The 23,655-nt window shown below is 37.4% G+C and overlaps 2 protein-coding genes across 2 annotated transcripts; one reads left to right on the top strand and one right to left on the bottom strand.

Moving 5' to 3' along the window:
• The first annotated feature begins 5,524 nt into the window (after positions 1–5,524).
• Positions 5,525–10,826, top strand: LOC145779931 (protein C19orf12 homolog). Its single transcript, XM_082591612.1, has 2 exons — positions 5,525–5,816; positions 9,637–10,826. The coding sequence occupies exons 1-2, from the start codon at positions 5,657–5,659 to the stop codon at positions 9,891–9,893; spliced, it is 417 nt and encodes a 138-aa protein (XP_082447738.1). The 5' UTR covers positions 5,525–5,656; the 3' UTR covers positions 9,894–10,826.
• A 1,383-nt stretch (positions 10,827–12,209) lies between these two features.
• Positions 12,210–22,051, bottom strand: LOC145779856 (uncharacterized). The gene is made up of 8 exons (XM_082591520.1): positions 21,934–22,051; positions 19,212–20,140; positions 18,737–18,906; positions 17,441–17,525; positions 16,965–17,135; positions 16,388–16,551; positions 15,349–15,549; positions 12,210–13,295 (listed from the first exon to the last, which is right to left on the bottom strand). The coding sequence occupies exons 1-8, from the start codon at positions 22,033–22,035 to the stop codon at positions 12,283–12,285; spliced, it is 2,835 nt and encodes a 944-aa protein (XP_082447646.1). The 5' UTR covers positions 22,036–22,051; the 3' UTR covers positions 12,210–12,282.
• Between the last annotated feature and the right edge of the window lie 1,604 nt (positions 22,052–23,655).

Genomic DNA, 23,655 nt, shown 5'->3' with positions numbered 1-23,655 from the left:
TTACTTCCTTTGTTCACTGTCCAGCCAAAAACCCGCTTGTCAGTTAGTCGGTTCTGGGATATTTACCACCTGGAGTCCTGGACATCTTTACCAATTACCACTTTCATCTTTCCCACACGGACTCTTTAACCTATCCCTAACACCGAAAATAGACAGGTGGTAAATGTGCAGTAACGAATTATCCATCGATTAACAAATTTATTTTTGTGTTTATAGTTCGGTTTTCCTTGATGCGCTAACTTGTTCAACTCTATAAGGCGAGGCTCTCTTTTTTCTCCTTGTCAGTAACGTCTTCACAATCATCTGAGACTGATGAAAAACTTTAGGATACTAGGCCTATTCATGATACTGACTTAATCTGACTGTGTACACCAGGGGTAGGAAACCTGCGGCCCGGGTGACTGTTCCATGTGGCCCGCGTCAAAATTTCTTTACCCAAAATATTTTGAAACAACAGCTCAAAAAAGAATAGGCTCTGCATTCTCAGTATATTGCGAATGGCCTTCTATGACTAGTTAATTTAATCCATCACAGAAGGCCATTTGTAACAACAATGTGTACGTCACAATGTGACTAGTTATTGTTAATCGGTCAGTTATGCCATTCGTGAAAAGTGTTTTGCAGAGTAACCTACTTCTCAAATTAGCAAAATTTTACATTGTAATGTATAATGGCTTCTGGAAAGAAAAGAAAGATTGGTGATGAAGGCAAAATGTTCCAGAAAGATTAGAATTTAAGATTGGCATTTTTTATCTGTACCGTAATTAAAGTTTCGAAGTTTTTAGTGGCCCACCTGTGTTATTTCTCATTTTATGTGGCCCGCAATACTAAAAAGGTTCCCCACCCCTGGTGTACACCATACGGTACAATTATACATGTCGTATACACAGCCTAGCTAGCTCTATTTTGGGTGCAACCTAATTCGTACCCTGAACACTTGGTATGGTACCCTCATTTCGTACCCTGAAAACTAACTCACTCACTGCACTCACGTCAAATTCCCAAAATGGCGAGAATAGAAATAAAGTGACAGAAAGGCGAGAACCGAGAATGGGAAAGAGAGTGAGAAGAGGTTTCGGATCGCGAGTGGCGACGGAAACCAGCTGATCCTCGTTATTCCAGTCGTTTTTAAAACTTTTGAATGGAAATATTAATAAAATTTTGTTTAATATTGCTAAAAAACAACAATTCCCTTTTTAAGACAAAATTTCCTTGTAAAATTGTTAAACATCCCTAAAAAATCCTTCTGATCTTCATTTCCCTTTTTTATCCTTCGAAGCGTTGAAAAATCCCTTTTTCGGGATAAAATCCTTCAAAGTGGAAGCACTGGTTTTGACCAAGCGTACAGTTTTCATTTCACTCATGTTTCATGATATGGGGTTTTCCCCATTCAAGTTTCCATTAATATCTTTGTGAAGTTGGATTAATTATTATTTTTCAATCGTCGTCACGCCTTCCAAATTTTTCAGCTGGCTTTATGTCATATCATCTCAGTACGGTTGATATAAAAACAGCTAACACTTTTAGGTGATACGATCCAAAAATAAATTAAAATTAACAATATTAGTACTTTGATGAGTTAATATATACTGTAACTTACTTTATTTTATTTTTGGAACTGATCCATATTTTTTATGTTTGTATGCAATATTTTTTATGATTTAGAAAAAGACATGAAATGCTTGTTTTTTTATAAAATAAACAAATATTAACTGGATTTTAGCCAAGTTTAAAGGGATACTAAAGGAAAAACCTGACTTGGCGATTTTCCACGTTCTTTGTGTTTAACATATGCTACCATAAAAAGATTTTCACTAAAATTTTGCCCCATTTCGGGCTGATCACCATTCCGCACGTGCTTTTGTCAAAGTTTTCAAAACGGGATTGGGCGTGAGCAGCGAAGCTTGCGACTGTACAGTCTACGACACTATAATAGACTAGCAATCAGCTGATCACGCAATAGTTGTGTTACTGCGGCGATTTAACTGTAGGCTATGTATGTACATCAAAACATCAGATTTCAACATCAAAACCTCAAACAGTTTGCTCAAAACATCAGATCTGATGCTAAAACATCAGATGTGGTAACGTGGCTTTTGTTATTGCTGTCGGTAGTGACGTATTCTCGAGCAGTGTTTGCACTTTTTGGTCATTTTGAAAGAGTTAAAAATAAATGAAACATTGGACTTTGAGACTTGCCAGTGCCATTGAAAACAAATTTTATTCGGTAATTTTTTTGAAATGTATTCTTGAATGTTCAGTTTACGCATTTTAATGCTTAATTCCCGTTTGAAAATTTCATTTAGTAGGCCTTTAAGGGCAATGTGTTCGGATCGTGAAGAAGATCTGGCAACAGTGTTTTGGGTAAAGGAAAGTCTTGTGTTGTCTGGTAACTGATCTACTTACACTTCAGTTCATACTTACTACTTAGTTGCTCATTTGTAAGAAGGCATTCTTCTGTCGGTGCAGGGTTGCCAGGTTGGCCTGTTTGGGGCCAACTTTCAGAAATCTGGCTCTTTTTGAAGCTGTTTGGCCCCCAAATTTTTGGTTGGCTTGTTGGCTCTTTGTGAGCAGGCTGAGAACTATTTCCTAGATTTTAATGTAAGCTTCAGCAATGTGGAAGTCAAAACGTGTTTTTTGGCAACTCTTGAGTTTCTGATTTTTCACCCTGTTTTCTTTTCACACCCGGTGTAGCAGTCCAAGAGTTACTGCATGCCAAAAGTTACAAGAGTTGCCAAATATTTCATTTAAATTTTATTTAATTTTGTTTTGAAAAATAATTGAATTTTTAACCTCTCAAAAGGTCAGATTAATAATTATAAGTATTTTGTAATGTTAACTGAAAAGCTTGCATTAGTTTGAGAGCAATGAATTCATTACACTTAGTTGAAACAATTTTCGCTTTTCTATCGATTGTGAAAACGCCGGGCAGCGCTGGTAACTTTTGGACTGACAGTAACTTCCAGACTGCAACGCCGCAGAAGCAGTCCAAAAGTTACTGCTATTGTAAGTGGGTGTGCTTTTTCGAAATTCTTTTGGGAAAACTTGTAAATGGTCTGAAACTTCACTTGGTCAGTAGATTAAACCCTCTGCAAGTATGCGAAAGATGAATCCCAAAGATAAATATTCTTACCACGAAACCATAATTCTAGACTTTAAGTTTCGTACCACGTGTTTTCGATGGGAGTCCAACGGAAATTCATTGGAATCTCAAAGTGTTCAACACTTTCGTAAAAGCTAAAGCCTTCCCCTCGTGTGAGGTTGTGATAGCCTACTCAAAGACTAAGTTATGTTCGTCAACTACAACTCAAGACCAGCGGCTAACAAGTCAGCCTTCAAATGCAAACTTTGCACGATATATTAAGGCCTGTATAGCTTATTAAATGCCACCGATTCACGTATAGCCACGATTTAAACTTTAAAATGTTTGCAGCGATGATCAATTAAATTATTTGTTTCAACAGAGCCATAGCCTACAACGAGTCAATAAAACACTCATAATACTACATTGTGAATCGTAGGTTGCATTATAGCACAATCAGGATGACAGCAAAAGACTATAGGCTATCATCTAGTCAATCACCTCCCCATGCAAATTTAGCCTATTTGCCAACTCACGTAAGGCACGGACACAACTTCAAATGGTATAATACAAACAAATCAGGTTAAAATGATAGCCTACGTAAATTGTTAGGTTACAAATTCAAATTTCATTCCAAAACAGCAACAACTTCTGGTACAAAACTCATCTTTTAACTTTCATCTTATTTTCGCTTCATTCCCAATTACGTTTCTGCTGTAAATCATGTTGTTAAGATGCGATGGTGGATAAGTCTTCAAGTTCAACATGTTTCCAATGTTGAAATCATTTATACAAATCTGCTGCAAGCGTCAAATCTGAAAACTCTGTTTTAGTAACTTCTGGACTGGCAGTAACTTTCAGACTGCGTATACGCGGTCCAGAAGTTACGGTAACTTTCAGACCGCAGTAACTCCTGGACCGTTACACCGGCTCGACATCAGATCAGCATGACCTTTTTTTAGTGAGTTGAAGGCTTGCCAGGTTGGCCTTTTTGGGGACAATTTCAGAAATTTGGCCTTTTGAAAGCCAGTTAGCTTTCCAATTTTGGGTTGGCTCTTTGGCCCTTTTTGAAAACCAGTTGGTTTCTTAAGTTTTAGTTTAGCCCTTTAGCTTTTTTTGGGCCTTGTTTGGCCGTTTTCAAAATGTGAGGGATTGTAGTCTGTAGAATGTCTTTTTGCAAGTGATTCTTTTTGCCTTGTCTTCTGGTGAAGGTTGTAACACAATAACAGTGACACTAGTTAGGCTACTGTGGCAGTGTAATAGAGGTAGGCTATACTATTTTATTTCAATTGTGTTTGTTGGACTTGATCCAGAAAGACTAGGATGCCAAAGAAGTAGAAAGCAGGATATGAGAGCGGTACCGTATCGGTAGGAAATACAATAGTACGGTAATTGGGAAAAAACTTACCACACACATTGTGTATGCTGTGAACTCGAATGGGAGGATGATAGTGAATTGAATGTGGAAATGTTTGGCTGATTGATTCCTATTTCAAACAATAATGTTTGTCGATTTTCCTTATTTTTGTGTACGGTACACAGTAACTATTTCCGTAACTAAGGTATTACTTTAATTATTTTGTTTAGGTGAAATATTTAGCTATGTTGCTAAGCCTAAGAATGTGTTGCTAATTCAGTGAAATTGCTTCTTAGTACTTGAAAATTGAGTTGGCCCTATTTTTGGCCCCTTGTTTTAAAAGTTGGCTCTTTTTTGGCCCTTTTTGAACGTGCAGTTGGCTCCTTGCCAAATTTACATCTGGTAACCCTGTGTCGGTGTTCGGTAACTCTACTGAGTTGTATACATCAGACATCAGTAGGGCCGTTGAGGTAAACCTATGGTAGAAAGATTCATACATTGTGTGCTGATATTGACTAATCAGCACATGTCACAAAATACTATTTCACATTGATGACATCCAATAATGGTAAAACTATTTGATATGGTATGCTTTTAACGGGTGCAACCTAATTCGTACCCTGAAAAGATCAAGAGAAAAAATAGCACAATGCCGAAGTCGCTGATCGCAACAAAGCTGAAGTCGCTAATCAGAGTTTCCGCAAAAATTTTAAAGTTAGGGTTAAGCAGAAACTCCGATTCGTGTGCTATTTTGGCTTTTTTAAATTTTTTCTCCATTTTTTCATTGTACGACATGAGGCTACAAATTAGGTTGCATCCGCTTTTAACTAATGCAAAGAGCACAGGTACCGGTACTTCATATCAGACCTGAGCCTATAACTCTCTGGATTGTCTTTGCTGATGACTTTTTAATCAGTAGTTTGCTATTCCACTAATTATTGCATATCAATAGACAGGCAATGCGTAAAAATGATGTTTTGGTGCAGTTTCCAATCCAAAAGTAAATAATGTTCTTTACATCAATTTCTAGATAGCCATATTCAAGGTAACAATTTTTTATTATTTTATTTGCTTCAGATATGCAATGTTACACTTACACATCCATATACTTTCTGTAATTAATAGCAAAACAGTCTGATCAAAGTAGTAGTGGTACGGTACAACTTTTCCAATATTTTGTCTAGTCTAAGGTCTGATAAAGGATCAAGAGACTAAAAATGCCATTTTCCGTGCGAGAAGTTATGGATGTGCTATGTACACTTTCAAATGAGCAAAATTTACGCTTGTGTGTAACTCAATCCGCAAGAGGTGGTATGATAGCTGGCGGAGGTGCATTTGTTGGTGGTGTAATAGGTGGACCAGTGGGATTGGCAATTGGTAAGCAAGTATATTTTGTCTCTTGAGATATTAAGTTTTACTTTAGATTTTAGAACATTAGCTAATAGGACTACTTTCCATAGGCAATAGGTTTGAAAAATTTTGGGTGTATAAAGTCTTGCTTGAATAGGCTACTGTACTTAATGGTAGATATTTTGGCATAATGTTTTTTTACACTGTTTATTCAAAGGTGCAGAATAATGAGAAGTGGTGTATTTTGGAAATGTATACTGGAGACTGGGTTTTTTTTTTTCGGTTATTTATCGGTCATTGACAATTTTTTAGCAAAATGTCCGAAAAAAAATATAGTCAATTCGGTCAAAATGTCCGAAAAAATATATGACCAAAAATGACAGAAATAATTAAAAATTAACCGAATTTTTTCAAGTCATTTTGGACAAATGACCGAAGTCTCAGCGAAAAAAAAAACCCAGACTGGATATATATTATAAGCTTCTTTGATTGTTTATTGAAATCTCTGTTGGAAAGCAAGCCTGATTCAATGATAAAACACCTTACTTCATAAAGTAGATAGGCTACTAACAGGGGCGCCGGAACGATTTTTGACTGGGGGGGCAAGATTACGAAAAAAGGGCACTTTTGTTTACTAAAAGGCCAATTTTTTTTCAAGTTTTAAGATAAGATATAGCGATAATGCTAATCTATCAGCTCACTATGTATTGAGTAATGATAGCCTACAAGTGTCCGGTATACAAAGAAGGGCATCATGCTATGTTATTGTTATAATGATGTAACCTACTGTCAAGCCTTAAAGAAGCCTGCGGCCATGGCCGCTTAGTAGTGCTAGAATGACCGCCGGTGCTACCTCCTCAATCGGCCAAGTTTGGCCGCCGGTCTCTTCTAGCCAATTATTTAATTTTGCAATAAAATGATCGTGGATTAACTGTCGAAAATATGTAGTATCAAAGAGTGACGCAAAATTAGGTCAGCGCGTCATAATCGCCACTGTTGCATTGTACGGGAATATTTATTATTGATGGAATATATCCATCTGCGATCACCAGCGCTGTCAGTCTTGTTTGTAATTCTCGACGTTTATTTTAACAAAGTCTTAATCCGAAGTGCCAATTTACGTCGGCTGGCAATATTGTCGTTTTTATGTCGATTCGATGTTGTCGGACATTGAATCGTTGTTAAAAAGGATAACTGGGTTAGTTGACATCCGAGGGGAAAATATTTTTTGATCTTATTTTGCAAAAATCATGCTTCGTTTAGTAATGTCTTTCACATCATTGAAATACTTATTTTATTACCTTGCCGTCATCGTCAACTCATGTCGAACGTAGTTTTTCGTTGCTAAAACGAATTCTAGGGGAGTAGCGTACTTCTTGAAATCAGCCACATTGGAGACACTCGTGCGAGTGTCGTTAGATGGTCCCGCAGTACAGGATTACAATCCCGATAAAGCAGTTATTGCGTGGTGCAACGATTCTATTGTAGGACGTCGCCCAGGCCCAGACTTCATCAATGCTAAGTGATTATTTTAGCATTGTTGCAAGTTTAATTCTATTTACTTGTGATATCGTTATTTTTATTTTGGCCTCCAAGCACGCAGATTTGGCTGCCGAGAAGGAGCTAACGGTAGGCCACGATGGCTGCCGGAAAAAAAAAACGAGTTTTAAGGCCTATAGGCTACTGTGTTGCAAAATTTTTGCCGTAAATATTATTTTGAGGCAAAAATGAAAGATTATAATTAGGCTAAAAGCGAATAGCAGAAATTGTTATATTGCAAAATGTGCAGTAGCTTACATGACTTTATAAGGCCACTATTGCCCCCCCTGCCCCTCCATCTGCAGAAAAATTGAGGGCAGGGGGGGCATCCGCCCCCCCTGCCCCCCCGCTTCCGGCGCCCCTGGCTACTAACGACCTGTTTTAGCATGATGTGGTACATGTGAAGTACCGGTAAGCAATAATCACCCTGCTAAAAGCGGAAGTCAATCTATTGCATATAATACCGTAATAAGCATAAGAACTGCCTAGATTTAAATTCTAAAAATATTTAGTCCATACAAGATTGCATCCTTCTGTTTACATGTTTTTCATTGTATCATATGTCTTGTCTGTGTTTTTTGTAGTTGCATGTGGCTGCAAGGATAAATGTGGTCCCACAAACCTCTCCTGGCATTCATCATGTAGGGGAGATGTGGGACCTTTCGGACACGGGGACCAATCGGACAGCGGCATATTTCTGATACCACGTGACCGTGACGCGCTATTTTTCTTCTATGGATCCGAGATTTCATTCTTTATCAGACCACATGTTTTTGTAAACATTAAGCAAGAGGTGTAAATTTGTAAAGAGAAAAGCGATTTTCATGCTTCAAAGTAAAAATAGTGAACCAGATACTCTTAGAGTTTAGAGACATTTTTTTAAATATTCTTGTAACTTTATTTATGCTGTTTGGTTAAGTTTGTTTAATGGTCACAGAAGGAATAGAGTTTAGATAAAAACGCCTTTCTCACTTCAAAAAATTTTGTAAGTTTGGTCAAAATGGAGGTCAGGGGACCTTTCGGACATGATAAAGAGACACTGTCCGAAAGGTCCCCACTGTTCCAAACGTTCCAATAAAAATAGATGCAAGAATGCAATAATTACAGATACTCCAGAAAAAGAAATTATTCTTTCACGTCGCAACAAGCTGCCGACGAAACGCCCAAAAAGAGCTGTTTCTTCCAGCAGCGAAAGTGATATAATTGTACACTTATCATCGGACACTGTAAGTGACGATGATTCTATCTTAAGTGGAATAAGTGAAATCTCAGGTCACGTCAGGTGACAGTCACGTCAGGTATGGAGCACAAGGTGGAAGTTGGAGATTTTGCTGTCATTAAAGATTTTTCATCAGAGGGAAAACATAGAAATTTTATCGGAAAAATCTGTGCCGGACCTGATGAAGATGGTGGTTTCGAGGTAAATTTTGTAAAGCGATTACAAAAGATCAAAGACGGATTTCACTTTCTTGAAGAAGTAGATGCAGCATCAGTTACGTTGAATAACATTGTTTAAGTGTTTCCCAAACCATCCCAGTTGCCACTACGAAACGACTACGTGAAGTTTTTAGGTTTGGGGCTGATCTGGCTTTGTATGGGTTGTAAATAAAATCGTATTCTGAAGAAGATTTTTATATAGCCAATCTTCACAGTTTTTGTAACATCGGTAATTGTTAAAGCTGTAAAAATATTATTTCATGATATTTTACTTCATTTTATTATGTCCGGAAGATCCCCACCCTGTGTCCGAAAGATCCCCACCGGTGGGGACCCTTCGGACATTTGAGTCTTCTTTTTCATATGTAAATAAAATTATTGTTATTATTGGGAACCCCTGTCTATGGGTCAGTATGAGTTCGTTATAAATGTAAGTCAATAAAAACACATAAGAACATTCAACACCGCTTTGAAAATTAGAAATAATAGGAGTTAGGTCAATTTTGTCCGATAGGTCCCACATCTCCCCTACTGTCATCTTGCTTGCTTCCATGAGAAGTCTAAAACGTCCGCCCATATGATTCATGGCTGCAGTGTGCCAATCCACACCTTTTTGAACTCCTGATGATTTTCAAATGATAGCCATCACCACCACCAATGAAACGCTTTGAGGAGCCTATTCAACTTATGTCATTTTCACCCCCATTAACCCGAATCATACCAAATGTCACATATACAACACAATGTGATGGTCAAGATACTAAGATAGAATCTCCACCACCCAGGTTGTCATATCATATATTTAAGAAGCCCTAATGTGGCTATAAATACTTCAAAACAATATGTACCGTACTTTCATTAAATGTTTTAGGTGGAACTATTGGAGCAATAGCTGGAGCAGCCACATCTAAAGACTTCAAACCCTTATCGGTTGTTCTTAAACAACTTCCTGCTCACAAAAAGCGAGAATTATCTGATCGAATTAATGCAATAGTAGCTTTAGTTGATTATAATGACTTTGTTACACTTTTAGCATTGGTTCAAGGAAGTGCGAGTTTGAGAATGCAAGTTATCAATGTTTTACAAACTTACTTTGCTGAAGCTGGACAAACACCAGTGCAGCGTTGACGATTTCTAATTGTTTGTTCAAGTTCAAATAGTTTGTGTTAGCACTGATATAACGTACATACGCCACTCAAAACTACACCATTATAGATTGTTTGTATGTGGCTCGAAGGTTATGCATTAAATGTGTAACTTTTATGTGTTTCAGTAAATTACCTCATATCATGTATCAAGTACGTGGTCTTTCCAACAACATCGCAATCACAGTAGGAAACGTAACTTCGTTGTTGTCAGTACCGTAGCGTGACCATTTTTTTGAGTGTTTACTTTTTTAGCAAACATTTGTCTTGTGTTTAAAAAAACCTGGGTGCGATTCAACCTAGTCATCTCCGCTGTTGTTGTTTTTTTTAATGCAATTGGAATACATGCTTAAAGTTTGCTGAAAAGATGAACACACAAAATATAGTCACACGATGCCACTTGGTGTTATGCACTTTATACAATTACATGTTGTTCTTTCAATATAACTTATTATCAATAGCAATCACAGTGACTTAACTTAAGAATACACATTTCAGTTAAAACTGTGTAAAGTTCTATAGCCCAATTTAAATAGTAGGCTAGCTGCGGAAATACTACACGTGGTCATATACCTTGACACCGTAATTTCATTTAATGATGTGTAGTCGTTGAATCATGTGTGAAATTAAAAGTCTTTTCTAAACCAGGGTTGCTTTCTATTTCAAAAATTAATCTTGTCATCAAAATGAAAATCATATCTCCTCTTCCTCCAATGCTTAAAATCAAGTATGGGTGTTGCCTTGTTATGAAATAAAATTCATCGTCCTCACGTGCAGCTCACTGAGAATAAACTTTGTTTCTGCAATTTTCGGATTGGTCAAACTATCTTCGTCATTGTTTACTTTATATGCATGTCAAAAACATTATAGAAGTTTAGCTGTGTTTAATACTGTTAGAATAAACTGTGATGATCACTCGTCAAGACACATTGTTTTTTCAATTGATTTATTGAAAAGATTGCAGAAAGCGCGCCCGAAAATTGAAATAATTTGTGTTGCCCAAATGTAAATAATTTAGGCTTGTGAAGTCAGTGCAGCACCCAAGGGCGAGTGCCCTATCAAAAGCGTACTTGTAAGGCACGACTTTGGTATGTGTTGCAGTATTTGTAATAATATGCTGAAAGCACTGCTTGTTGCAATCAGCGCGAGGAATGTCTCATTTTCCCAAAGCTACATTCTTGCCCGCGTTGATTGTTCAGTTTAATCAGTTCGACTTGAGTCATTCGATGACTATTTAGTATCGTTGCGCGACTTATAGTAAAAACCTGTCGTTACTGCAGCGAAGAACGCGCAAACAAAGCCTCGAAAGATCAAATCGTGGAATGAACTCACGCTAAAGAGACTGTCAAAGAGTTATTGAGAGAGAAGCCTTTGGACAGATGCGCACTAATTTGTCGAGCTAGCGAATCTGCCCGTCAGCAAAGAGCAGACATTACAGTAGATGGAGTAAACCACGCTTCGGCCTACAAGCGGAACAAAAGGAATTTAACTCAGACGGCTAAAAGGACAGCGGCTAGTAAAGAAAGCTCAACTTTTAGCATTTGTGGCCGACCGTGGCATAAAACGTTAAAAGATTGTCCAGCTCACAATAAGCCCTGCTTTAAGTGCGGCTAACTCAATCATTTTTCGGCTCAATGTAAGAACCACATCGCAATATCTGGTAATAAATTCCAGTTAATAAGGCAGATAAACCTCTACACTTGATGACATTTCAAGAAACTATGCGTTTACTACATGCTTGGAATCGGTAGCACATCACGAGTAAATTTGGAAGTTAGGTCACTTAATGGATCGGCGAAAGTCACTGTGCTGCCAGACTTAGGAGCAGATATCTCAGCCGCTGATGAAACGACCTTACGTTTGTAGGGTGGTGCCGCAGATTCATTCGACGGAGAGTATCTGCGTCTATCCCCTGGTCCATCGATCCTTCAAACGACTTCGAACCTTCCGCTAGTGTCAACGTGGACTTGCCTGCTCGACCACGCAGACAGGTTGAGAGACCGCATCGAGTTGACAACCTGCCTGATGGAATGTAATAATTTTGATGTGTTTTGCAGTGTCATTGAACTAAGGGGGAGGTGTTGTAGTATTTGTAATATTATGCTGAAAGTACTGTTTGTTGCAATCAGCGCGAGGAATGTCTGATTCTCCCGAAGCTACATTCTTGCGCTGACTGCAACGCCTTTATTGTTCAGTTTAATCAGTTCAACTTGTGCACTGGTAGTGAGTACACGCGTAGGCTAGTTCTTTTCCCTCAGTTAGCTTCACAAATAAAAAGTATCAAACAGTACTATGTATTGATTTCATTTTTTATTGGTAATATTGGTCACACAAACACTATTCGGTGAAAGTAGTAATTTCTCTGTGCTTAGCTACGGTTGCTTGACAGACATTGAATCGTCAGCTTCTTCTAAGAGCGCAGCGTAGCTGGATTGCAGTTCATTGCAAGTTTGCAACAACATGCTTATCTGACTTTCCAAGTACTCATTTCTAACGTAGTTAGAAAAAGGAACATCATTTACCTCGTCAGAAAAATTTTGCAATAAAATACTTGAGGACTTCGATGTGGCGAGTACAGTTTTAGAAAACTCCATATCTTCGACCAATAAACCTCCATCGCTTTTGATAAGTTTGATTCCACTTTCGTCAGGGTTAAAGCGTTGCGAGTTTAGATCTGTCGTGTCCAGAAAAGTTCTCTTTATAGTTATTGGAGTTGATGAACTTGTCACCACACCAACAGAGGAAAGTTGAACAGTACTTTCTGTTCTTGCATTTTTCTCACTTGCAGCAGATGGCGATACAATGTTTGGTTGATCTGGAGTGTCTGTGCTTGAAATGTTAGGTGATGGGTTTTGTGTAAAATTCTTATTACTTGAGCGAGAAGATGGCAACGTATTAGTTGCAATAACAAGACGTTGTTTACTTTGTTGAGCATCTTTTGTTGGCGATGTGAGTGACACGCCACTGGTGCTGTTTAAGTTTATTCCTTTTAAGTGAGATATAGCTTGTGAATCTATTTCTCTTTTTGAATGCATTGATATTGTGTTACGCGGTAAAGACAAAGGTTTTGACTTTAACGACCCTTTTTCGGAAATTGTGGATACACTTGACTCGAACCTTTCGTCTGAAGAAGACTTGAAATTGCTGTCAATATTTGTTTCAGTTTTGCTGTCATGTTCTGATTTTGTTTCTTTAGAAGTATTTGTGGCAACGTCCGTCTTTGAAGATTTTAGAGGAACATGCAAGTTTTTCAAAGAAACCTGGCCTCTTCCATCAACACACGTTTCGCCGACGCACGGACCGTCACTATCCCCAATTTCTTCCAAGTTGATGGTTTCGATCGTATCGTTTTCATTATTAATTTCCAAAGGAAAGTCATCATCATCTGAAACACAAAGTTTTAAACAACACGGTAAGTTAAACGCGCGTAAATAAACCTAAACAGCTGATTCAGTTCCTTCACAACTAGCAAGGTAGCAAAACAAGAGTGTCCAAACTTTTTCCCAGGCGGGCCAAGTTTGATAATGCGGAAGTGCCGAGGGCCAAGATGCTCAGAAAGTTTTGTTTTGCGCAAAGAAATATGCATAGGCCTATATAGCGTTATTGTATTATTTGATGTCATTTTAATATAACAAAGCATAATGCAGGTTTAAGTATTTCATTGTATACATATCAAGTGATATCATAAGTTAGGCTGTATAAGTTATCTGCTATTCTATCAGAAATTAACACATCCAAAAACTTTGTAAAACACAACTATGTTAGTGTCAAGGATAAAAAAACGGACGTCTTAATTACTACACTTAGGTCAAGTCTGGTTCGAGGTTAATGGTAGACAACCGTAACATATCACGTAGATGAGAGTCACTCAGCTTTAATCTCAAACGGTTCTTGTTCAAGTTAATTACCAAAAACGTCTGCTCATACATAGGCTACGCTGAACCGAACAAGCTCAACAGTTTTTTTGCAAACTTTTGCATTTCTGGAAATTTGTTTTATCCAGCTGCTGATAAAAAGGCATAAGAGAAAGATGTTGCTGTAGGCTTCGCAGAGAAGCTCATCCAGCAGCAGTCGTTGAGTTTACTAGCAAGAAAATGAATGAATGCTCGACTGCATCATTTATCACAACAGTCTCAGGCAATAGTAGTTGATTTTGCAATTATGACGCAGCAATAATTTTAACTTTTCTCGCTTGGATTTGGCGGTGAGAAATTACTGTCTTCATCAATAATTGTTCAAAAAAAGCAATTTGTTTTGTATGATTTCTGTGGGTCAAAAGTAACGTGAGCTGAATTTGGCCCGCGGGCTGGACTTTGGACACCCCTGTAGCAGTGACGATCGGTGAGGGAAAGCAAGGAAAGCAGTGCTTACCTGAGCGAAAACTATGCAAAATATAATGACCGAATTCTAGGTTTAACTTCTTATTATTTTTATCAAGTCTATTTTAACTTGAAAATTACTGTGTTCGTGACTAGAATTACTCGTAACGCTTGTGAATAGTCTAAGTCCTCATCAAACCGCATTTCTTGCCTATAAATGCCAATTAACGCAAACGCTTTTGTCAGAAACCATCACTGAAGCTCCAGGGAAATCAACTTTCAAAGTTGCTTACCCTACATTGAAAAACGCCTTCGTTTTATCCAATCCTCAATCGTTTTGCAAAACGACACCAGCTGCTTAGCCAATCAGATGTGTTATCTGGTGTTGTGGTTAAAGTTGCTTTCCCAGTGACGTCATGCGTATCTCATAGTGGCTGCTTTTGGTTTCAGGCGAAAGGAATACAGCCTCTACGCATGAGTGATTTTCGGGCTTGTAACTATAGGCTACTGAGTACGCTGAAAATAAAGCTGGTTCTCTTACCAAAAAAAACATAGATTCTACAATAAGACATGCAATTCCAAAGGGTACATTAACCAACCAGTACTGAAACAGCACAAGTGTTTTTTAAATTCTTTGGGTCAATAGACTGACATCACAAGTTCAGAGCAAACATACTTGTGTTCTTCAAGAATGGACTAGCTTAATTTATAGGCTAATTATTTGCTCTTTACTAGTGCACCAGTCCAATGCATGTCGTAAATGCTTACAGATGACATTGACAATAAGTTTTTGTGCTCAGTCTAAAAAAGCAGCCAACATTCTAAACTAGTCCCAGTTTGATTGATTGATTGAATCTTTATCCTCGGACTGGGAAAGTCCGAAGAATTTGTTTTGGAAATGCTCTCAGAGCGCACCAAATTGGAAGTGTTTTTCAAAAATTTCTGGGGGAGGCCCCCAGACCCCCCGCTGGAAGTGTTGCCTTCGGCAACACGCCTTCGGGCTTCGCCCGACGGTTACGCCCCTCGTGCCTACTACCTTGCTGCAACATATTTCCAAGTTGCTTTCCCAATGGTTTAAGCCACCGAACGTCACTGCCCTGTAGTAAAGGGTATACAAACCAGATAGCATGGCCTCTTGATTTGTGACAGAGGTTAGGTGCTTTCGTCTGATGTCTTGTAGGTGTTCAAAATGAATTCGGCTAACCAGACCTTGCTTTTCCCACATTATCATGTGAATTTGTTTTGGTGGTATTTTCGGAGCATGGCATTTCCAAGTACATATTGGACTTTTGGTATCATCACAACACATCCACTTATTTTCTGCAAAGTTTACGTTTAAATCAGTTAATTCGAAGTACAGTGGAATTAGCGTTTCACGTCATTGACTACCGGTACTGAAAAGTTGGAATATTAGGATTGTTTTTGCTGTTCTGGTGAGTAGTGGCAGTGTTCATTGTATTAACTAGAAAGTACGTTTAAAATTAAATAAAGTATAATTTCAAGTAAAGGCAAACCAATTTGTTTTTGCAATTGTTTTTAGAGGAAAAGGCAAAAAATGCACGTATAGCCTACGGTACTGTAGAAATTAGTTTTAGAATAACTTTACGATAATTGCCTCTACCCAGTGATCGATTTCGAGTAATGGGTAGTATCAAATTTAAGTCATAAATAGAGTAGACAACCGGAAACAGACATTGCAGCGTGGGTCAGGTGTACGTCGGAAGGCGTACACCGATGCACAGCGCTCAAGTCCGCTTTCCCGCAATGCAGGATAAAGATAATCAAACAAACAAACCATATAAGCTGTATTTTTCAATGGATACATCAGCGCTTAGATTTCGCGCTCTCATGTCACTTTGCTCCTTTAAAACGAAAAATATGAAATAGCCTACTGTATTCTGGACTCCGGATCTCAATTTCCTTCAGCTTTGCAACGCATATTTTTCATGATTTTCGTTCAACCCAATTCAAAAACACAAATACTGTACGTGGTTTAGTGCATGACCTACCGAAATAGGTACTTCGCGTGGTTGAAGAAACGGGAGATTACAATTTGGATAAAGTTGATGGTTTCATGCACTTATACAACGTAAAACTATACAGATATCAATGATGTTCACAACAAATCCTAAACACAGTTTCTCAACTTGACGCTTACTTTGATTGTCTCTTATCCAGACGATAAAATGATGAAATGGACTGGTGACGTACTGAATAACGGCAGTGACACAATACAAATGATCCTGAATACTGAAATCTAAAGTCCTGAGTCGATTATGCGGCAAACCTTCTTGAAAGTGCATCATCAAACATGGAGGCAAACTACAAAACATTTTCTTCATTAAATTAGGTCATGTTAACAAATAAAGCGATTAGATTTTAATATTACTACCCAGCTGGACCAGCTTAAGACCCTAAAAAACTCATAAATATCCACAACAAATGTTATATTTAAAGTAGGTTAATTACATACACAAGCAAAAACATGACAAATAGGCAGCCGCTCCACTAGTAATCAGTGCTTACTGCTTAGTAATAGTAGCTTCTGTATATATATACAATGAAAAACGATAACGTTTTCACCCCTTATCTTTCAGCAACTAAATATGCTGGCTGAAGCTACACATAAGAAAACAGTCTTCAAAAGTCACAGTTAGGTATGCAAAGGGAAAGCATTCACGCAAAAATACTTCATACAGAAATCGTTTGAATTTTTTTCACGAGTTTCATCTTACATTTCCATAATCAGATTCATTCGCTGATCCTTGGCAGAACAAGAAAAACACGGACGGGAAAATGCAGCGTCGAGAGGATGAAAACTGTTGCAAGGTGACAAAAAAGTAACAAGGGTGGTAGTCGCACGTCTCACTTGTTTATAGCCGCAGTCTTCACAATCAAATTCCCAACTACAAACAAAAATACGCAATTTACATAAAGGAAACTAGTTTTCGTTGTATCCAGGCTTACGTTCCGTAGTTGAAGATTAAGTGGATGAGAGAAGCCAATCTTCGTGTCCACCTTCAAGCATGTCATAAAGTGTCCTACCAATAACGCAATCATATGCTCGTAAATGTTGAGCCGACATCCTTTCGAGCATCGCACACAAATTCTCATCATTCAGTTATGCAACCGATAAGGAAACGATATCTATTCCTAAATGAAAACACGAAGGACAAAATTAGAAGAAAATGATTTGGCCATGCCGACTCACCGCAACTGAACAGAGAACATGTCTTTTACCACAGGGTCCAGACCAAGAAAATTAGGAAGCAATTCTACAACACTTTCATCTTTTCCTGTTATAAAATATTTTATGTTTTACAACATAGCTGAAACATAATTGCCAGGTATGGCAGCGTTACATGCAATTGATAAAGTCGTATTGCAGAAATAATAATTGCTATATAAAATAGCAGTCAGTTGATCCAAATTCGAAAATCAGATAACCGTGAGCAACATGTGCGTCACGATAGTTGAAGAAGCACAGTTGACTCTGCAAAAAAAAACTGACGTGACAAGCAGAAAGAATGATTTCCTAACAACAAACTGTCCACTTCCGTAACAAGCATGCTATTGCTAGTGCAATGTGGACAAGAGTAAAATATTTCCTCTGGGGTGGGTAAACGTTTGAACTCAAAACATAGGCGAAGCATGTGTTGGTGACTTCTATAAATCTATAGGTATGAAAACCACCCACAGCGTTTAGCTTAGAAACCATCTTAGTCTAAAGATAAAACTATCAACCATTTAAAGATTTCAAAGCTAACATAAGAAACTAAATCAACTGCAGTTTACTCTTTAATACACACTAACACAGGGTGCTGTTTAAATATCATATAACGTTTTGTTCCTGGGAAAAGGGTTGTCAAAACCAGGGCTTTGGAGCCAGCATAGATGAATATGCCCCAGCTCCGGAGCTCTCTTCTATCAGAACATACCTCCAGCTCAGGAGCTCTTTCATACCACTGCTCCATAACCGTATTTTCTCGTATAATATACGACTTCATTAATATTCACCCTCGATCAGTAATCACCCTAAATTTAAAGTCTTACGAAATAGAAAATACACAACGATTATCTAACAAGTACAAATTTTGTAATAGGTTGCTGTTAAATTATGTGAAATCAGCCAATAGCAATAGCATCTCATGAAATTAATTGGAACTGGAGCTGTTTATCAAGCAACTGGCTCCAGCTGCCGCTCCACTTGAATTTTACATGTAGCTCCAGCTCATTTTGAAAATGCAATGCTCCAACTCCAAAGCTCTGCTTAAAACTGTTGCACTGTGTTAAACGGGTGGACAACGAATGTCATATGCAGAGAGAAGGTGAAAGAAGCAAAAAGATAGCATAACATGACATTTAAACCGGTAAACGGGCCTTAATCGCAAAAATATTGACATGTATGATTGTTTTACTATGAAATTTTTCAGTAAGTTCAAAGGATATGTACTTTTACACCAAAATCAGTGTTAAATGAAATTTCTTTCAAAAATAAAAGCAAAACCTTTTTCCAAAGACAATTGCGTTTGAAGAAGATCAAACATTTCCTCTCTGATGGAACGCAACTTGGTCATAATGCCCGATTTTAAAAGTGCAGCTGACTTTTTCTGTTTCTTCGTTTTTGATAAAATCTCATTGCATTCTGCTTGGCAGTCATCATAAGTTTTGCAAAGTCTAAAGACAATTCACGTAACACATAGAGTTGGAAGTCAAATAATCAATTAACCATACCTACAAACTATATTGCCACATAACAGTATTTACAATAACTTTAACAGTATTTACCATAACTTTTTAACAATCATTGATTTCAATAAGAGTAAACCAGAATGATAAACCTTAAACAAAAAACTGATTACAATGTTATTCATGAAGTTAAAACTCAATATCAAAGCTTCTGGTCTGTTATCACAAAGAATAGTTGGTGTTCCAGCATGCTACAGCCAATAAAAATGCTGATGCATAAGGAAAAGCCTTACCTATAAAAGATATTTTCACGCATTCTTGTACATGTTTGATGCCAGTTTAATGCTTCCCTGAGACAACAGTTATTGACAATGCACAGAAGTATGACATCTAGCCAACACAAATTACTTTCATTCCTCCATTGAATCATTTTCGTCCACCTCGGAACACTTGAGAGGTCACCTTGACAACCAGGCTCTGGATGTTTGGAAATGGTTGTTGTAGTAACTACCGGTTCACCTTCTGAACCTGTACTCAATGCTACAGTTGTGAAAAGAGAGACATCTTCTGTTTGAATTTCAGTCTTAGTGGACCTAACATCATCTGTTAGGTCCACAGAACGGTTGTGAGGTAATTTGTCAGTAGGCAAAATTGCAGTCTTATGTGGAGAAACATTAACTGCCATAGAATCAAGACGTTTACTTTGACTATCCACATGATCCTTGGTACTGATGATATCATTCTGTTCAGACAATTCACAAACTGCTGTGTCACTGGAATCAAAAGAAATGTGTGACCACACATCATTAAAGCTGGAGTCAACGTTTCCTGGAACTGAAGTTGTTATACTACTTTCAATGTCATATCGATCATGGTGATTGAAACTGCTTGCTTGATTCTGTGCATAAGTTGATTGTCCACTAGAATTGTCATCACTATCTTGAGATGTGGACGAGGAAACTACTGTTTCATTTAAACGGGTAAGATCTCGATTGAGTGGTCGATGCTGACCTGAATATATTTGAGGAGTAACCACATTTATTTGATTTAATTCTGCTACATTGGTGGAATCAAAATTTTCAGAATTTTGTTTTAAACGTTTTGACTTCAGGCCAGACCGCAAGTGGTGTGATCTTTTTCTTACTGGTGCTGAAAGGAACTTTTCAAGACTCCGTTTGATTATGTAAGCTTCAACATTATTGTCTGACATAGGAAAGTGGCACTGAAATAAAAACAGGAATACAGTACATATATCATTAAAACAACATCCTACTATTGCCAACAATGGCTTAAATATTATATATATTATTGGACCTAGCTTGATTTAAAAAATGCTTCAATTTACAAAGACGTCAGGTAGCTTGCTAGCTACGCAATAAAAATGGAATAAATACAAGATACATTTTCTTGAGTTCTTATTCAAATAAATATTATTCTATTAGAATAGTGAATTATAAAAATAACTATACGGTAGTGTTTGCAAGCACAGCAGTACTTTTTCACCTTACATGATAAATTACCGTACATGCCGTCGTCGTATACTAAAATTACCGTACATAATAATTACAAAGGGTAAAAACAAAATGGAATACTATCAAAAGAAATCATATAGAGAAACAAAACCAAGAAAGCAGAGTCAAAGTTCCAGGCCTCGAAATTCGTTTTTGTTGACGGCGGACAAACGTGTCCGGTCTGAGCAGCTATCTCGGCGGACAAATTAAGTCTCAGGCGGACACACCAGTTTTTGCGTCGATCGTCATGCTTAATCATTTTATCTTGAAAATTCTTCGCCATTTGAAAACTATAGCTACCGTTTAGAAGGCTTTTTAAAATTTCAGCAAAGTCACACTGAAAGACGTGCGCTTGAAGGGTCAAAGCGCCGTGTAGCTGCTCAAAACGCCGCATAACTGATTAACTTCCACCGAACGAGGTCGTGTGGCTTCTTGTGTCACAATGCACTGGGCACGAGTTGAAAAAACTTCTACACTAACGCTACTATTTTCTGCTGTATAAAGTTTCACTAGGCTTTTTTCTTTCAGTTTATTTTTGCGTGTCATGTGAGCGAAAGTGAACTTTCCCTGGGCCTTTTCTTTCTTACAGTAATATCAAAACTTAACAAATTTTGCTGCATCTTGCTGTAATAGCCTACTGAACTCGTATAATCTAATTTTGTAACCAACCTGGCCTTATCAATATTACTCGGAGATCAAAGCCAGACATTGTGACGTAAAACTTGAACAAAGTTGCGCTGATTAGTGTAGAAGTACCCGTACTCTGTCACTACTCTCATCGATTCTTAGCGAAGAATTCACCTTTGTTACCCTGATTCAATGTCATCAATTGTTGAAGCAACGTAAAAATCGAACATTTTCCTGCTTGAATGGAAGCTACCCAGACAACAAAATCTATCATTTTTACATTGATTCAACGTCTGCGCCTGCATTGAATTAATATAAAAATGATAGATTTTGTTGTCTGGCTGAGAGATACAGTATTCACATTTTCTAGATGAGCGCTAGAATGCGCGGGAAATTATATTCTCGCAACAATTGTTAGTAGCCTACTATGCAATGACGATTTGTATCGCTAGTTCCTGTGTTATTTCTCGGCGGACAAATATGACCGATCTAGATGGTACTTCCCGCGGACATCACATGCTGTGACGGCGGACATGACCGCCGTGTCCGCCGTGAATTTCGAGGCCTGAAGTTCTATAGCATATTTGAAGAATGTAATAGAATACATTCAGTTTGAATAAGAACCTTCTAAATAAGGGTGAAAACAGCCCGTTAAGGTTTTTAGTGTATCGTAACTGTAGGTGTTATAATTTGTTTTGCTCAGTTTTTTAGCTCTTTTGCTTTTTTTAAAACTTATTCACTTTTTTAATATTTGGTATCTTTTATGCAACCAAGAGATACTACATGTTTATGTGTTATTTTCTGTGCATGGTAGTCTATAGACTAGACATCTTGGTTTCGTTCATTGATACAAAATTATTAATTGCAGCCTACTTACATTTTCCTGTGTGCACATATACAATGCATCTTCAAAGTTGAATTGGAATAGTTTTAGTTCAATAAAAAGACCAGACTGCTGACAAATTTTACACCATTGCATCAAAAGATTCTTTTTTTTACCATAAAAGCCACAAGGAAACTAGAAAAAGGTTTTACATGATATTTAAGTGGCCCTCATGATATCCTATAAGTTTAAATAATTCTTTAATTAAGCTAAAAAATAAAAATAAGTCGCCTCTACGTTTTTCTAGACCTTTGCTAAGTTTGGCATTAATTGTTTTTTGTTGTGTGATTGTTAATGTTAAAAGTAAAAACAAACTGAACTGAGTAGTGACTAACTGACTAACATCAGATTTTCAGTTTTGTTTTTACACAACTAAAAGCAGTGTTGCCAGATTTCGACAAGTGAATTTCCTTTGCACGGCTTCAGAGTTTGCACAGTTAACGAATTTCAACTAGGCCTACACTACAGTACAGAATACAAATCGTCTTCATTAGTTTGAGTTGGTGGGTTTTAGTTAGTGAGGCTCATAAGCTCTGCAATCTCTACTGAGCCCAACTTTTACCAAAACTGTCAAATATTTCCTTTTGTAATTTTATTTTTTCAACGGCTTATATATTTTCCACCTGGCACTGCGGCACTAAGTTACGGTGCTGACTGCTAAACTCTGAACAACAGCTGACCTTATGTCTTAGTATAAATCTGAATTAGCGTCCATGTTATCGTGACTGAAACATGGGATGAAAAAAGAAAGCTCAAAGTGAAACATACCCCTAACTTACAAAATTAAGTGCAGCAAAATTTCATAAAATAAAGCTCTGAAGGATTGCAGATGAACGGAGGAATTCACCTTTTTAGTTTCAAATTATTACCTGGATCTGGTGGGCTATTGTTGTCCGTGTAGGGACTTTCCCTTATCTGTAAAAAAAATATAGGCTACATTGCTAAAGTAAAAATGCCATTCGCCATTGTTTACAGGTTTGGATAGAGCGAAAGTGAAGAAAGACAGCATTTTATGATTAGCTTGAGTACAAGCAGCGCTAACGTACCATACCCTTGTAAAAAGACATGTACGATTGTTCAAGTGTACAGCTTAGGCTTTATTTATGTAACAATTATTAGTTACGGTATGAAAGTATTATATTATGGAAAAGATTTATGAAGTGCTTAGTTATGGTTTTTGACTTTGTCCTTTTCCAGTTTGCAGAAAAATTATATTCAGTTTTGTGTAAGCATGTAAAATATTTTGCTGTTGCTGTTTTTACCATGTATATATGGCCAAGTAGACATAGCCTATGATCCCCAAGTCACTTATAGCACTTTTTCTTTCATTTGCCAACTCTTCAACAATGAATTAAAACTGTTCTTAATATCCAAACTCGTCGTTTTCTGCACCAACTTAGCTGGCTCAATTATAACGTAACTGTGAGTGAGATTTTGTAGGATTTCGGTTCAACACAGTTCAGAAGCACTTTTTTTGGCAAACTTGATTCAATTTTAAAGCGTGTCTTTCAATGATTGTGTTTTTTGCTGCTTTTAGTTGTCTTTTGCACCCAATTTTAATTGTACTACCGGTATATGTTGTCACAATAAGCACCACTTAAAGTCACTATTATTTCAGTTTGTGTTTTCTGAAGGAATATTGTTTTTTTTAATTGTGAGTAACAAAGTTTAATTGTTAAACTTGAATTTGACATTTTCTCTAAGTATCATAAGTTT

This window comes from Aplidium turbinatum, chromosome 11 (genome assembly GCF_918807975.1).
Source record: "Aplidium turbinatum chromosome 11, kaAplTurb1.1, whole genome shotgun sequence".
In the NCBI taxonomy this organism is placed as follows: Eukaryota; Metazoa; Chordata; class Ascidiacea; order Aplousobranchia; family Polyclinidae; genus Aplidium; species Aplidium turbinatum.
Note: the sequence above shows the minus strand (reverse complement) of the source record. Positions and strands in the feature narration are given on the sequence as shown.